Raw genomic sequence first — 18,216 nt, forward strand, 5'->3', positions numbered from 1 at the left:
GCACCCCCCAGGTTCATTATAGCATTATTTACAATAGTCAAGAGGTAGAAACAGCCCAAATGTCCACTGGCAGATAAATGGATGGAGACATTGTGGTATATACATACAATAGAATATTATTCAGCCTTAAAAAAAAAAAAAGAAGGAAATCCTATCACATGCTACAATATGGATGAAACTTGAGGACATTATGCAGACTGAAAAAAGCCATCACAAAAGGACAAATACTATGTGACTCCACTTATAGGAAATATCTATAGTAGTCAAAATTCTGGAAACAGAAAGTAGAATGGTGGTTGTCAGGGGACGGACAAAGGGAGAGCTGGGGAGTTGTTCAATGGGTTTAGAGTTTCATAGTTTTACAGGATGAAATGTTCTAGAGATTTGTTATCAATGTGAATATAGTTAACACTGCTAAATTATACACTTAAAAATGTTAAGGGATTAAATTTTATATTGTTTTTTTTAATCACAATTAAAAATGAGCTATCAAGCCATGAAAAGACATAGAGGAAATTTAAATGTACATTACTAAGTGAAAGAGACCAATCTAAAATGGCTACATACATGAATCCAAATGATATTGTGAGAAAGGCAAAACAATGGAGACAGTAGGAAAGATCAGTGATTGCCAGGGGTTAGGAAGAGGAAGAGATGTATAGGCAGAGCACAGAAGATTTTTAGGGCAATAAAAACTACTCTATATGATACTATAATGGTGGACACATGTCATATTATACATTTGTCAAAACACACAGAATGTTTAACCAGAATGAACCCTAATGTGAACTATGGACTTTGTGTGATATTTTGAGTCAGTATAGGTTCATCAATTATAACAATGCATCAATGAATGGATGTTGATAGTGGGGGAAGGTTGTGTACGTGTAGAGGGGGGAGGGAAGGAGGGACAAGAGGTATACAGCAACTGTGTTCTTTCCACTCAATTTTGCTGTAAACTACTTTTAAAAGGCAGGGGAGCTCTTTAAAAATGACACTTAAATACGGGTGCCTGGGTGGCTCAGGTTGAGCATCCAACTTTGGCTCAGGTCATGATCTCACAGTTTGTGGACTTGCGCCCCACGTGGGGCTCTGTACTAACAGCTCGTAGCCTGAAGCCTGCTTTGGATTCTGTGTCTCCCTCTCTCTCTCTGCTCCTCTCCCGCTCATGCTCTGTCCCTCTCTCTCTCAAAAATGAGTGAGTCTTGGGAAGCTCTGAGGGGGGAAAAAAAAAAAGCATTCCAGACAAAATAAGACACTAGTGCAAAAAGTGATGCAAGGAATGAGTTCGATATTTGTGTCCATGGAATAGCAAGGAGTCTTGAATGACTAGAACAAAAATAATTAAGTAGAAAGTAGTGAGAGATGAAGTCAGAGAAAGACATAAAAAGACAGATTATAAATATTGCTGACCAAATTAAGAAGTCATTCTGTCCACATCTGTTTTTTCTGTAAATATAATCGTATTATCTATATTGAATATTTTAAAACATGTTTTTCTAAACAATTTTAATATATTAAATATAATTGTACTTACAGAGGATATATTTGATGAAACAAAAAACTTCTCCAACATATACAATTTACTATAATTTTACTGAACCCCTACTGTTAATCAGACACTGTGCTATATATGGAAGATAGAAAATAGAAGACTATGGCCTACTGGGGGCCTTATAGTAGAAAAGGTGAACCTGAAATAAAACCTTTTATAGGGGTGCCTGGGTGGCTCAGTTGGTTCAACATCTGACTTCGGCTCTGGTCATGGTCTCACAGTTTGTGGATTCAGCCCCCCCGCAGGGTTCTGTTGTCAGCAAAGGGCCCACCTCAGATCCTCTGTCCCCCTCTCCCTCTTCCCCCTCACTTTCTCTCTTTCAAAAATAAACAAACATTAAAAAGAATCCTTTTATATTAAAACTAGGGACTCTCTCTGAAATCTGAAAAAGATAAATTAGGTCATAAGAACAGAATTTTGTTTTACCAAATAACATAAAATTCCATTCAAAGAAACTGTACGGACTGAAAACAAAAATTACTCAAATGTTTCAAACTTATCAATGAAGAATTTATAACAGAATAACACTGTTATATAGTCTGGCTTTTTCACCTTTTCCTAATAAATATGTTCTTCCAAAACAATATATTTTTTCAACTTTCCCCAAAGTTGAAACCTTGAAAATAATCAGCTCACATTTTCTCCCTTCAGTGTTGTAAAACTTTCATCATAACAATGATGAATCTAAAAAAATAGTAGTAACAGTGAGCAATTATAGGATTATAGTTCTACTACTACTGATTTTTCATCTATATTTGTTAAATTCTTGATTGCCAGTCACCCAATTTCCTTTAGTTACTGGGCTCATGCCTACACTTTTATACACCTTCTATATTTCTTTATAAATTATGTAGTATTAAAATAACTAAATAGACACCATTTAATAATCTCCATAAAGATTAGTAACACTGATAAAAAATGAACATTCGTAAACAAAGAACTAAAAAGGGTAAGTATTTTGCCATTTTGTTCCTAAATCCGAATTATGGTAATAATATAAATCCTTGGGATGGTTGCTTACATCACAAGGAAGGATTACTATTGGTTCCTTTAAGCCAGTGGTTAAAGTGTTGTTCTGTTTTTTGTTTTTTTTTTAGAATTTTTCACAAAGGTACTTCTGACATGGTGAAATATTTTAAATTTAACACGTATTTTAAAAATATACTTGCAGGCATTTAAAAACCTGTCATACACACATACACACACACACACACACACACACACACACACACACACACACACAGAGTGCTTTCTTGTGTTGTCAGTGTATGTATCGTTAAGCAAAACTGGAGAAAGTATGCTTTTTATTTATGTTACTACTTGTGATAAAGAAGTTTTAATTAGGAAGATTTCAGCCTTACATTGGTGTCTCTCAAATATAGGCTTAAACATTTTTGCTCACATAAAATTATACAAAAAAGAAGATTATTCAATCATACCTGTGGAACATTAAAAAGGAGCTCAGACTCAGCCTTATCAGCTTGGTACATGCTGTTCTCAAAACTAATGGTAATATAATCATAATATAAATAGTTTAAGAGTTTATCTTAAATGCAGGGTATTTTTCATCTAATATGTAGTTCTCACAAGAAATGTATGTGGTTGTTAGATATTGTTTCAGCTTTGAAACAAAACTTTAATTCCCATCATTTTCCAAGAGTCTAGATCACCTTAATGGGAGTGTCTCCTGAGACTGCAAGATGGACTTGAAAAAACAAAATGCTGATACCACTGGCAAACACACGTTAATCAAGATTTTCTCAAGACTGTGCAAGAGAAGTAAAATGAATTTTGAGGATGATATATAACTACAATTGTAATTCCTAATTTCAAGTTTTGAATTAATCAAAATAGCTTCACTGACTTAATAAGAAATTCTATACATTTGATAAATAATATAAATTGAATCTTATCACTTTATACTTATAAAATGTCATTTACCGCTTTTATATACTGGAGGTTAGCATGAAATTTCATTTGAAAAGAGGTTTCTACCACGAAAAATGCTTGGAAACCATTCCTTTAAACTACAAACTCCAAAAGAATTTAAATGACTTAGCATACCAATTTGGCTTTAGCTATAGATTTCCTACCTTACAGGGTGAAGTAATGCAATATGTAGGCTCTTCAATTCTATTAGGACTAGATGATCTCACCATTCAAATTCAAGTTTTGCAATACTGCAATGAATTTTGCTTCCTTTTTGTCAATTTGATACCAGTGAAAGTATGTTAGAAAGGTTGCTTTGAAAGTAAACATAAAGGTTCCAATGATGTCTATTTCTTCCTTGGCTGATCCTTCCTTCCTCTAGAAGAACCTGATTCTTTCTTGCCTTCTATTGTCAAACAGAAGAGGAATACTGAAGAAAATGAAGTTCTGCTTGCTTTCTTCCAGCTCCAATAGTTTTGAGCTTCTCCTATTTTATAAAACAGAATCTCTAAAGAACATGCAAGAAATGTGGACACACTGAAACTACAGAATTGCAGATTTTGTCCTAATGACACACCAATGACATCATTTACTCAAATTCTTCCCAAATATAACTAAATTATAAAATACAGATAAAATGAGGAAAGATGAATCAAAGACAAATTCACTTGAAAGTGAATTTTTCAAGAAAAATACCAAGTTATCATTCTACATAGGTCTGTAGAATAATATCTATGTTTCATTCCATATGGCATATATGTTCATATAAAACAGATAGCAGCAAAGTAGGCCTATGGGCCAAAACTGGCTGTCAGCTAACAATGGTTTTTACATTTTTAAAGGACTGTAAAAAACAAAAAACAAAAAACAAACAAAAAAACATTGACAGAGACCAATGAATACAACCATAAGTTAAAAATTGCACATCTGAATATAACAAAACTTATGTCTATTACCTGCTCATAGTTTAAACGTTGAATTTCTGAAATTTCTTTTGGCTTTGCATCAAGCATGTAATCTCCTGTAAAAAGAAAATGTGAAGTTGCCTGTTGAAAATATTACTGTTTCATTACAAAGCTAATAGATTTTAATAATAATTGTAGAAATAAGTGACATAAAATTGACCCCCAGTTCTACACAGAGAAAATCAAAGTTAACTATTTGCTATAGTCTCAAATGTTTTTTTCAATGCACATACTATAATACTTTTGAAATTTTTCCTTCCACTTTACAGTATATTTGAGCATTTTTCTGTGTCACTATAATAAAGCTCTAAAAGGTTGTGCCAAGTTTCACTGTTATCAACACTATAAACTATTATCTCATTACTTTTTTAAGAATGGGTGTTATCAGTCTTTTAAATGTTTGCCATTCTAAGAAGTACACAAAATATTTTTTGCACTTGAAAAATTGACATATTTTTAAATATGTATTTTTGTTACCGCCTTCTTCCCCTTCCCTGGTTTCACCTTTTTAATATATGTATGACTTTTAGTATATGGCACCTTTTAATCTATGTAACACCATTTTAATATATGCATTAATTTTTTTTATATAAAATGTTTAAAGTTTATTTATTTTTTGAGAGAGAGCACATACGTAAACAGAGGGAGTGTCAGAGAGAGAAGAGAGCTGACAGCTCAGAGACTGGAGCCTGCTTCAGATTCTGTGTCTCCCTCTCTTTGCTCCTCCCCTGCTCACACTCAATGTCTCTCTCTCTCTCTAAAAAATAAATAAAACATTGGGGGTCCTGGGTGGCTCAGTCAGTTAAGTGTCTGACTTCAGCTCAGGTCATGATCTCTTGGTCTATAAGTTCAAGCCCCACATCGGGCTCTGTGCTGACAGCTCAGAGCCTGAAGCCTGCTTTGGATTCTGTGTCTCCCTCTCTCTGCCTCTCCCCCACTCACACTCTGTCTCTTTCTCTCAAAAATAAATAAAAACAAAAAATAAAAAATAAAAACAAATAAATGAAAATAAAAATAAACAAAACATTAAAAACAAACAAATAAATAAGTAAATAAATAAATAAATAAATAAATAAAACTTTAGTGGAGTCAGGATGCAGAACATTCTAGAATTCAATATTAAATGATCCTGAATATGCTATCATAGATTAAAAAAAAAGTAGGTGCTAAGAGTAGAATAATTATTGTGAAAGACTCAGAGACACAACTCCTCTTTTCCTGAGGCCAGGAAAGGTTTCTGCAGAAGAGAAGAATAGCCTAGGTAAGGTAGGCAGCTTCTTAGATGGACCTCAATAATTCCTGTCTCGTAGTATTCACACCTTTGTATAATCCCCTTACCTTGAGTATGGATCTTCTGAAATTAGAATACTCAATATTGTGGTTTTGTCATGATGCTGTCCCACTTGCTCACTCTGATGAAAGCCAGATGCTGTGTTCTGAATTGCCTTATGGAGAGGCCCGCATGGCATAGAACAAAAGGAGGCCTCTGGCTACAGTTAGTGAGGAACTGAGGACCTCAGTCTAACCACCTGTGACCAACTCAGTCCTACCATCAACAATGTGAGTAATCTTGAAAACAGATCCTCCTGAGTTAGGCCTAAGAATGAGACTACAGCCCCAGCTGACACCTTGACTGTAACCTCATGAGCAACCTTGAGTCAGTCACTCAGCTACGCATGCCCAGATTCCTGACCAAAAGACACTGTTAATATATATTCATTATTAAACCAGTAAATTTAGGGATGATGTGTTATGCAGCAATAGATATATTTTCAGGTAAATTTGTAATAAAAGAATCAGATATTTTTAAAAGGCTGAGTTGGAGTTTCTAAGGGAGATTATTTATCTAAATAAATAATCTCTTAAGAATGCTCTTTTGGGGTGCCTGGGTGGCTCAGTCGGTTAAGTGTCTGACTCTTGGTTTGGCTTAGATCGTGATCTCATGGTTTTGTGAGTTTGAGCCCCACATCAGGCTTTGCACTGGCAGCATGGAGCCTGCTTGGGATTCTCTCATCCTTTCTCTGCCCCTTGCCCGCTCGTGCTGTCTCTGTCTCTCTCAAATAACTAAATAAACCTAAAAAAAAAAAAAAAAGAGTGGTGTTTTGGGGCACCCGGCTGGCTCAGTCAGTGGAGCATGCAACTCTTGATCTGCTGTTGTGGGTTTGAGCCCCAAACTGGATGTAGAGATTATTTAAAAATAAAATCTTTAAAGAAAAAAAAAAGTGCTGTTTTGTCTACCTTATCTAACCTTTATATCTAAAATTGGTCAGCAATACTATTTTAATCAAAAAGTATTTATTGAGTCTATTTTGAGTATTTAGTAATAGGCTAAAACAAGTATTAGGAAATAAATGTTTCTCTTAAAAAACTCATAATGCGGTTGGGCAAAGAACATACAAGAAACAGAATGAGATGACATAAAGTATAATATAATATAACATGTAATAAATGCCTTAGGTACCAACTGATTTTGAAAAGAGATACTGATAAAGCTTATAGCATCTAGAAATAGCCTTTGGAGGGGGTCTTATCTAAACTGGATTTAGAAAAAGGGGCAGAACTTGGCAAGGCAGCTAAGGAAAAAGCATTTTTTTGAGGGAGAATGACAGAAAAGCACATATAAAAAACATCAGGCCATAGGGTGCCTGGCTGCCTCAGTCAGTAGAGTGTGCAACTCTTGATCTTGGGGCTGTGAGTTCAAGCACCACGCTGTGTGTAGATATTACTGAAAAACAAAATCTCAAAAAAAAAAAAAAAAGAAAAGAAAAGAGAAAAGAGGGGCACCTGGATGGCTCAGTTGGTTAAGTGTCTGACTCTTGATTTCGGTTCAGGTCATGATCTTTCAGTTCGTGAGATCGAGCCCTGCATCAGGCTCTGCAGTGACAGTGTGGAGCCTGCTTGGGATTTCCTCTCTCCTTCTCTCTCTGGACTGCCCCAGCTCTCACCCATGCTCTCTCAAAAGAAATAAACTTTAAAAAAAGAAAAGAAACATCATGCCATATGGACAGATTATAACCTGTTTATAACAGGTTTATACATGGGCCACCTGGGTGGCTTAGTCAGTTGAGTGTCCCACTTCAGCTCAGGACATGATCTCACGGTTCATGGGTTCAACCCTGAGTCAGGTTCTGTGCTGACAGCTCAGAGCCTGGAGCCTGCTTCAGATTCTGTGCCTCCTTGTCTCTGCCCCTCCCCTGTCCTCCTGCTATCTGTCCCTCTCTCAAACAAATTTTTTTAAAAAGTAAATACATATGAATTTATGTATAAATACATATGAATAAATGCATATGATTTATGTTATAAAGTGGTGGGAAATATGGCTGGACCAGATTACAGAAAATCATAAATAGGGGTGCCTGGATGGCTCAGATAGTTAAGCATCTGACTTTGTCTCAGGTCATGATCTCACAGTATCTGAGTTTGAGCCCCAGAGTGAGCTCTGTGCTGACAGCACAGAACCCGGCTTCAGATCCTCTGTCCCTTTCTGTCCCTGCCCCTCCCCCGCTCGTGGTGTCTAAATAAATAAACTTAAAAAAACAACCATCGTAAATAGTAAGTTTGGCTGCTTGTGAAAAATCATAAGGGATCTATCTTTCTTTATATTTTAAGAAGTGAAATATGAAATTGGTGCTTTACGAAGATAACATTGGTATGTAGGCTAATTTGGAGGGGAGAGGAAAACAATGGAGTTTGCAATAAATCACATTATGAAGTACCAGTATACAGAGAGAAGAAAGAATTTCAAAAAAAGAACCCAAGACTTTGGGTCTGTTTCCCACCCCCCGCCCCAAAAAAAAGAACTTTGAATTTGTTACTAATGGGACATTCCAGAAAAATAGAAATCAAGAAATAAAAACCTGGGGCGCCTGGGTGGCTCAGTCGGTTAAGCGTCCGACTTCGGCTCAGGTCACGATCACGCGGTATGTGAGTTCGAGCCCCACGTCAGGCTCTGTGCTGACCGCTCAGAGCCTGGAGCCTGTTTCAGATTCTGTGTCTCCCTCTCTCTCTGACCCTCCCCTGTTCATGCTCTGTCTCTCTCTGTGTCAAAAATAAATAAATGTTAAAAAAAAAAAATTAAAAAAAAAAAAAAAAAAAGAAAGAAATAAAAACCTGTCAGCTACATTAGGCCAAAAACTGGAAGAGAGATTTTGGCAATAGCTTATCTCAAATGAGCATTGGGAACAGAGAAGAGAGGTCAACTCTGGGCAAAATTAAAATACTTCAACAATGACCTCCCTATGTAGTATTTATATGTAAAGATAAAATAAATTATCTTTTTTTTTTAATTTTTTTTTTTTTTGAGAGATAGTACATACAAACCCGAGTGAGTGGGGAGGAACAGTTAGAGAGGGGACAGAGGATTCGAACTATGCTCTGTGCTGACAGCAGCGAGCCTGATACGGGGTTCAAACCCATGAACTATGAGATCATGACCTGAGCTGAAGTCAGACGCTTAACCAACTGAGCCACGCAGGCACCCAATAAAATATCTTTTAGAAAGTCAGACAGGGGCGCCTGGGTGGCTCAGTCAGTTGAGCATCAGACTTCAGCTTGGGTCATGATCTCACTGTTTGTGAGTTTGAGCCCTGCGTGGGGCTCTATGCTGACACCTCGGAGCTTGGAGCCTGCTTTGGATTCTGTGTCTCCCTCTCTCTCTGTCCTTCCCCCACTCACACTGTCTCTGTCTCTCAAAAAAGGAGTAAATGTTAAAAAAAAAAAAAAAAAAAAAAGTCAGACAATACCACCATCCCAACAACTGTCTTCCTTACTCATCATCATAGTCTCATCATCATGTGAGCTATTCTGGATAAAGTCATAGTATATATTCCTGCTTGTCTTCTGCCTCTTTACATTATCTTTCTACCCATGTTCTGACTTCTACCTACACTTCTTCCCTACCTTATTTTATTAAACTTCCTAGCACTTCCTAGGTATCTTGGCTTGTCATGTTCCTTTCTCAACGCCGAAGCCCTCCAACAGGCTGTGTCCATGTTTGGCCCTGCTCTAATACTCTAGTAACAGAAATTTTCAAATTAAAATGTACTCCTCTAACCTTTGCCAATCAAAATTCTCATTCCCTTGTAGTCTCTAAGCTGGGTGCTACGAAAGCAATTAATGGTTTATTTTACAATCTTTCTACTAGTGTTTGCTTACTAACTCAAAACTTTCTCCAGTTCCTCCAGAGAACTGAAGTAATCTCAAGAGGAGAAAATCCAAATAGCTTAGAAAATTAAACAATTTGTTCTGGCAGGGTTGGCCCTGAATGAAGTTTACTTTTGGCAAGGCAGCGTCTTCAGTACCTCTTTTCTTACATCACTCTTGCTTACTTCTCCCCCACCTCTCATTAGGATCATATTACTTTCATGCTGCCCCTAGGACTTCCAAACCACTTTAGGTACCCCAGATGTAGATATTTCTCCGCTTTTCTTTTTTCCCTATTAAAATTCTCTACCCTACATCCTGCTTCTTCATGGCTTTGCTAACTAACAATTTAATATACAAAGACATTCTAATTATTTTCTAAGAAAAATACCATGTTAACATTTTCATAGTAGAATACACTTATGCAACCACATTCACTGCACTGTTGATACCTCCAAATAACTTGCCCACAGTATGTGCTCAGTCAGTATTTGCTGGACAAGAAAAATAAAAGAAAGAAAAAGACTAGTGGGAATTTCAAATACTGTATCAAAAACACTTTTGAGGGGTGGAGGGGGAGGAGGGACATACTTTTGAGTATATGAGCGTTTCAGCATTCTTTAAATCACCTAAGAGGGTGCCCAGATGGAGACAGCACATCATTTAACCTCTCTGAGCTTTGGTTTCTTCATCTGTAAAATGAAAAAGCACTAAAATTTCTGATGCTTTTAGTTCCATTCCAATCTTATCCTTTTGTACTATTAGTACCTCCACACTTAATATCTTTTGGCTCTGCTCATGGGTCTCGGCACTACAATTGTATTCTTCATTTATGGGAACTAACAGCAAAAGAGCTCATTTAGTGTCAGAAGGTATGCAGACAAAGGCAAGAAGAGTGGTGGTAATAACCAGCAGGGAGAAGGTAGGTAAATGGCATCAACCTATGACAGTACAGAAAGCAGAGCCAGAATGAAGCTAGAAACTGTAGAGTAGCAGTATAGTTTAGGTTAACACTGACCAAGAGAAATATAATGCAAGCCACAAATATAAGCCCACATATAACTTTAAATTTTCTAGTAACTACATTAAAAAAAAAGTAAAAATAGATGAAATTAATTTTAATTATTTAGCCCAGCATATTAAAAATATAATTTCAACAGTATAAGAATTAATGATACTTAATTTTTTTTTATTAAGTCTGAAATCCAATGTATATTTTATACTTATAGAACATTTCAATTCACATTGGCAAAATTTTAAGTGCTCAATAGCCACATGTGGCTAGTGGTTACTATACTGGACAGTGCAGGTTTAGGTGATTCTGGTCATGATCTGAGAACAAAGGAAGCAGAGAAGATAGTGATTAGATATGGAAGAGATGGGTAGGAAATTGGGTTCACAAATATATGTTCTCATTATTTAAATTATATATTTTAAACATCCAAATATCTATTGATATTTGACCATATCTGAGCTACTGCTCCTACTTCCTAATTGGTCTCAAACAGACCATCTTAAAAACTACACTTAACATGTTATTTATCCCACTTAAGAAACTAAAATAGATTAAATGCCCTATTATAGTAAAGCCTAACTCCTCTACCTGGCTCCCAAGAGTCTGTAACCCATCTAATCCAATCTCCTTTCCTGTAACTATACGAAGTGCAGACTTACCAACTACAGTCAAATTGTACTCACGCCACTCCTCCAAATATGTCTTACATATTTTCACGTCTAGCTTGAACTTAAAGTATTTCCACCTACCCCTAGCCTTGTAATATTCTTTTTACTTCTTTACAAGGGCTTAGGGCCTAACTATACTTAAAACCTAGTATTCTGTACTTCTCCTTCCTTCTAATACTCCTCATGACTTCACTCTCCTGGCTCTTCTCTTACCTTCCTGGTTACTTCTTCCTTTACTTCTCTATCCTCTACCCCATGCATTTCAGCAGGGGCAATGTTGTCCAGGGGGGTGGGGGGGGTAGCAGGAGGGGGACAAAAACTGATTCCCCGGGGGAGAGGCCAAAAATATCTTAGCTATTATAATAGTTTGTGGCCTTCAAAGGGCACAGTACATGAAGAAATATACAGTGTGTCTGTGGTATTAAAACCTCCTGGAGGGGCGCCTGGGTGGCTCAGTAGGTTATGCGTCAGACTCTTGATTTTTTGGCTCAGATCACAATCTCATGGTTCACGAGACTGAGCTCGGCATCAGGCTCTGTGCTGGACATGGAGCCTGCTTAAGATTCTCTCTCTCCCTTTCCCTCTGCCCCTCCTTTGCTGGTGTGTGCATGTGCTCTCTTCTCTCTCTCAAAAAATAAATAAATAAATTTCCTAGAGTAGATGACTAGGGCAAAAAAGTCTACAAGGCTCCTTAGGGGGCAATAATTAAAAGACTGAGAAACACTGCTCTATCTCATGTCTGTACGCTGGGGAACTTCAGGGAACAATCCTGACCCTCTTCTCTCTTTATGCTGTCTCTAGTAATGATCTCATCAATTTCCACAGATTTTAAATACCATTTTTATTCTGACAATTCCTAAATTCTTATCTTGAATTTCAATGTCCTCTGGAACTCATGGACTCTCCTTAGCAAAATCTTCTAGGTATTTTCTTCTCTTAATGTTTCCTTCACCTTCTCACCTAAATGACATCTGGCTCTGGCTTGATAACACTGCAGCCTTCTCAAGTGATAGTTCTCAGGGCATCTGGATGGCTCAGTTGGTTAAGCATCTGACTCTCGATTTTGGCTCAGTCATGATCTCACAGTTTGCTGTACGGAGACCCTGCATCAGGCTCTGCACTGAAAGCACAGAAGCCTGCCTGGGATTCTCTCTCCCCCTTCTCTGCCCCTCCCCCATTCACATGCATTCTCTGTTTCTCTCTCAAAATAAATAAACTTAAAAGTGGCAGTTCTTCTCTCTCATACTTCTTTACCAGTGAGCCTGAAGGTGGAGCAATTATGTTTGCTCCTTGTCATTCTCTCTCCCACTCCTCCCTAAAACTTCTCAATTTTAAAACTCATGTCATCAAATACTACCCATCATCCATCCACCTGGTTGCAGTCCTCTACCAACTTCAGACTAATCCCTCTCATTCCTAGCTCATTATCTCTCTCCAACACAAATCCTGCCATAATTTTTGGTAATTTCAATATTCATAGAGCTGATCCATCCAATAACTTAGCCTTTCTGTTCCTTGACCTCTTCTTCAACAAAAATCTTATATTCTACCTTACCTCAGGAACTCATTCCCCATGGTCATACAGCTTTGTCATTATCAGGTTCCAAAAATTCTCAGGCTCCATCAGGACCTAAAATCCACTAATTCCACAACTTTTGCCTTCAACATATTTATGTCTTTATTTCCTCTTTATGCAACTTCAATTCTATGGTCCATCATTATACTCTCTCTCTACATACATCTTCAATTCCCTAGACTCTTTCTTCAACAAATTCACTTGGCAAAACTCCAGCTCTGGTTAAATCCTGCTCCCACACTATGTAAGTCTATAGTAATGCAGCTAAATGTGACTGGAGAAATCATACCACCATGTGGTCTGGTTTCACTAACTTCAGGAATCATACCACATCTCCCGTTCACTCTGCTACTCTTCTACAGACAACTATTTTATACCTTCCCTCTCATCTTTAACAACTCCTTCTTCATCCTCACTCACAGCTCATGACCTGGTTCCCTATTTCACTGAGAAAATAAAAGCACTCAAGAGACCTTCTAAAAGCTACCACAACCACATCTACCCACCTACCTGCACCTATTTTTAATACATTCTGTCTCACCTCTTATTGCTACAGTCTAATTCTTCTATTTGCCAAAAGTACTCTTGGGGCACCTGGGTGGCTCAGTCAGTTAAGTGTCTGACTTCGGTTCGAGTCATGATCTCACGGTTTGTGGGTTCAAGCCCTGTGATGGACTTTGTGCTGACAGCTCAGAGCTTGGAGCCTGTTTTCAGATTCTGTGTCTCCCTCTCTCTCTGTCCCTCCTCCATGAGCGCTCTGTATCTCTGTCTCTCAAAAATGAATAAAAACATTAAAAACACTTTTTTTAAGTTCTTTTCCTTTTCTCCAGTTGTTTTTTTAAATAGCTTTGAGATATAATTTACAGACCATACAATAAACCCATTTAAAGTATACAACTCAATAGGTTGCAAGTATGTTAAAGGAAATCATCATGATCTAATTTTAGACCGTTTTTGTACCCACCTAAAGAAATTCTGTACCCATTAACAGTCAATCCCTATATGCCCTTTTACTCCTCCACCAATCCCAAGCAACCACTAATCTACTGTCTCTATAAATTTGTTTATCGTGGACATTTCATATAAGTAGAATCATGTATGTGGTCTTTCATGACTTGGCTTCTTTGACTTTAGCATAATGTCTTTAAGTTTTGTGTTTTATTTGTTTTTTTTTTTTACAAGAGAGAGCATGAACAGGGCAGAGGGAAAGAGATTTTTTTTAATGTTTATTTATTTATTTTTGAGAGAGACAGAGGGAGAGAGTGCATGTGCATGCAGGAGAGGGAGAACACCAAGCAGGCTCCACACTCAGCATGGAGCCTGACACAGGGCTCCATCCCATGATGCTAGGATCACGACCTCAGCTGAAGTCAAAAGTCAGATGCTCAACCAACTGAGCCTCCCAGGCGCCCCCTACGTTTTGTTTATCTACTCATTAGCTGATGGACATTTGAGTTGTATCCATTTTTTGGTTATTTGAAAAATGCTTTTATGAACATTTTTGTACAGGTTTTTGTATGGGCATATGTTTTTACTTCTTCTGGGTGAAATTATAGGGTCATGTGGTAATTCTATGTTTAACTTTTTAAGGAAGTGACAAATGTATTTATACCTTCATTTCCTCTTTAAGCAACTTAGATTCTATGACCTGTCATTATAATCTCTCTCTACACACATCTGACAAACTGTTTTTCAAAGTAGCTATGTTATGTTACATTGCTATTGGCTATGTATCAAGGTTTCCAATTTTCTCTTATACCCACCCTGTCTGGTTTCCTCCAATGCACATGTCAAGGTTACCAATGACCTCTATGGCTCAATCAATAGTCAAATTTTAGTCTTCATCCAGCTTGACCTATTAGCAGCATTTGGTTCAGCTAATCTTACTCTTCACTGAAACTTCATTTGGATTCTAGGAAATCAGTCTCCTGTTTTTCTTCTACCTGGCTTGAACATGCCTGTTATTCCTTATTCCACAACCTCTCATCATTGGCATGTTCCACACTCAGTCCATTAACCTTTCCCCTTCTCTTTCTACATTCATTCTTGTGATTTCATGCAGCCTACCATTTATGTATGTTGTCTGTTGCCAAATGTACATTTACAGGCTAGATCTGTACTGCCTAATACATTAGCCAGTAGCAACATATGGCTACATAATTTTAATTAAAATTAAATTTAATACTTAGGTCCTCAGGCACATATGCTGCAGTTAAGAGCTCAAGAGCCACATGTGGCTAGTAGCTACCAAAACTAGACAGCAGAGATACGGAACATTTCTATCATCACAGAAATTTCTATTGTATAGCACAGATCTAGACCTTTCCTCTGAACTCTAGATTTATGTATGCAACTGCCTTACTGAAATCTCCACTTGAATGTCAATAAACACCCTAAAACCAAAATCCTGTTATTCCTCCCTAAACATGTTCCTTCCATATTTTACCTGTTTCAGCTGATGTTAACTCAATCCTTCCAGTTTTTCAAGCCAAAAACTATGGGGTGAACCACTCTCACTCTACATTCAACTGACCACAGAATCTGACCACATTTTACAAATTTCCACTTCTACTATCTTGTTTAAAGCCACCACCATCTTTTGCCAGTTCTAATAGCATCTTTCGTTATAATAGCTTCCTGATATCCCTCCGTCCTTTCCCTCTTACATTCTATTTTCACATAACAGCCGGAGAATTCTTGTTGAACTCAAAGTCAGATCACATCAGTCCTCTGCTGAAAATCCTCTAATGGTTTCCAAGCTCACTCACAGCAAACATCAAAAGTTGCTGTATTAGCCTATAGAGCCGTATATGACCTGACCCCAATTACTTTTGGAATGTCATCCCCTTTCCACACTCCTTGGAAGTCATACTGGCTATTCATCAAAGCACCAAGCATATTTCAGCCTTCTCCATGAAATATAATTTAGAAATTACAAAGTTTAGGGGTGCCTGGGTGCCTCAGTCAGTTAAGCATCCAACTCATGAGTCATGATCTCATGGTTTGTGAGTTCGAGCCTCGCGTCAGGCTCTGCACAGACAGTGCAGAACCTGCTTGGGATTCTCTCTCTCTCACTCTCTCTCTCAAAATAAATAAAATAAAAACTTAAAAGAAATCACAAAGCTTAAGAATCACTAAGCTACACTAAAAGAGGTATAAATAGAAATTCTATTTCCAGATATCTGGGTATTCAAAAGTAATCTAACCTTAACTATAAGGTTTCCCTAACCAGTGAGTAGGATTAAATTATATTAATTACATAAAGAAAAGGGTCTTCCAAAAGCTGCAATCTCCATTACTTCACTAAGCCTGTATTTCACAAAAAACCAGTTAGCTAGTTGTCAAAATAATCAGCTGACAAATTTTTTTACAAAATTTTCCTTACACATTTAATTACTAAAAGAACTAAGAGCCCGTATGGATTAAGATTTCATATTTAACAGTATAAACATATAAATTCTTATTCATTAAATTGTAAAAGACTTCAGTGTGATATACAGCTAGCCGCTCTGTAAACAAGTTCTACTGAAAGCAGCTGGTCTGTAAACTGTGTATCACCAGTCTGTTTTGAAATAAGAAACTTGCCTAAGTATGCAACTTAATACACTGCTTCCTTCATCAAGAAAATTTGCTCTGAAACATTTCAGATCAACTAAACAGTGTATTTATGTACATGTTTTACATTTTGGCACAAGCCCCTATCTCACTGTGGCTTGGTAACTAATATTTCATAGACTGGCAAAGGTCCATGAATCACACTTTGGATAGCACTGCTCTAAATTATCTCCTGGATCTTTAAGTCTACTCAATATATTTTTTAACACTTTCTACATGCAATGTCAGAATTTCTGTACCATTTCCCATTCTAAAATTTATTAGGAATTATTATGTATCTTGTTCTTTTCTGGAAGTTACTCAGTCTCATTTATACTACAGAATTTTAATGATGGTTAGAAAAGCCTTCAGAAAGGTTTAACATCCAAAAACAATAACATACGGGTAGAAATTTTTAATTAAGAGCTTCAAAATTATAATTTTAAAGTAGATTATATAACAGCACTTCAGAAAGATGTAATTTGGTAATATATTAGTTTTAGAAACGTTTATTTTGAAAGAGATATAAAATCATCCACTTTTCAACACTAACCTAAATATTCCATCAGCTGTTCAGCAGTTATGATTTCCATCATCGGTGGAAGTTTCACCTGAAAAACAAAGTATTTTTTCTATAAAATCAAGTGTTTAGGTGATTAAAGTGTTTCTGCAGTAGGAAACATATGCATGTATGTGTACATATGTTTCTACTATATGTATACATTAATAACTCATTTTACCAAAATCTTTATAACTAATCTTTATAAAATATAATGCAGTCAATCCTATCACCATAAAATTTCCAGGGTGATATAAGATCTCATAGAGCCATTGAGAAATCTGTTTTCAAAGCCAAGTGCTATGCCTTTCACCACCCACTATGATTGTCACTAGGTTCCTACAAAATGCAGTTAAAGGGCAGGAAGAGGCACCAAACATGTGACAGGTCACCCATGGAGCAGTTTTACTGAAGACAGGCTTGAACACAGCTCAATATGCCATTACTTCAGTTTACCTTGGCCATTTTTATTGCTGAATGACTATAATAAACACAGTATTAAGGTATTAGTCACATACTGAATAATTTGTACTGTACAATTCCACTTACAAAGTTTAAAAGCAGGCAAAATTAAACTATATTGTTTACAACTGCATACTTGGTGATAAAATTATAAAGAAAAGTAAGGAAATGGATACTATAAAAATCAGAATTATGGTTAGCCCTAAGGTAAAGGAAGGAGTTATAGTTGGAGATGACATATAAGAGCCTTCTGGGATGCTGGCAATGCTGTATTTCTTGACTTGCATGGTAGTTCCAGTGACATTTGCTTTATAATAACTTGTTAAACTGTACATCTCTGTTTTATGTATTCTACATGAGTTATAGTTCACAACAAAAAGGTTAAAAGTAGATATATACATTACAGTTATATTTACGTTTCTAAATTCAGCTGCAACACATTTGTGTCAAGGTTTTAACAGAATTGTCAGATGGGTTACAGAGATATTACAACCAATGGATTTACAACCATAAATATTTTAACGGACTTATTCAAAAGCATACTCTTGTGGTACATTCACGGAATAGGAGAAAAATAAATACAGTAGGATGGAAACTCAAAGCAAGTATCAATGATAGGAGAACAGTAATGTAATTAAACATTCTTCAGGGATTATTTTTTGGGAATTATCTTCTGTTCAACCAAGGAAATCATTTAAATCATCAATTTCTTCAACAATTCCCCCAAGTATTAAAGAAGGTGCTCTTGGTA

At 36.7% G+C, this 18,216-nt stretch overlaps 1 protein-coding gene across 2 annotated transcripts in view; it reads right to left on the reverse strand.

Moving 5' to 3' along the window:
- MINDY2 (MINDY lysine 48 deubiquitinase 2) overlaps positions 1–18,216 on the reverse strand; it is an 80,464-nt gene that overhangs the window by 46,886 nt on the left and 15,362 nt on the right. For both annotated transcript variants that reach the window (XM_027067368.2, XM_015070871.3), the window contains exons 2-3: positions 16,998–17,055; positions 4,441–4,505 (exon numbers count right to left, since the gene is read on the reverse strand). In XM_027067368.2, coding sequence (XP_026923169.1) covers positions 4,441–4,505; positions 16,998–17,055 — 123 coding nt within the window. The remainder of the gene's footprint in view (positions 1–4,440; positions 4,506–16,997; positions 17,056–18,216) is intronic.

This window comes from Acinonyx jubatus, chromosome B3, assembly GCF_027475565.1.
Source record: "Acinonyx jubatus isolate Ajub_Pintada_27869175 chromosome B3, VMU_Ajub_asm_v1.0, whole genome shotgun sequence".
Classification (NCBI taxonomy): Eukaryota; Metazoa; Chordata; class Mammalia; order Carnivora; family Felidae; genus Acinonyx; species Acinonyx jubatus.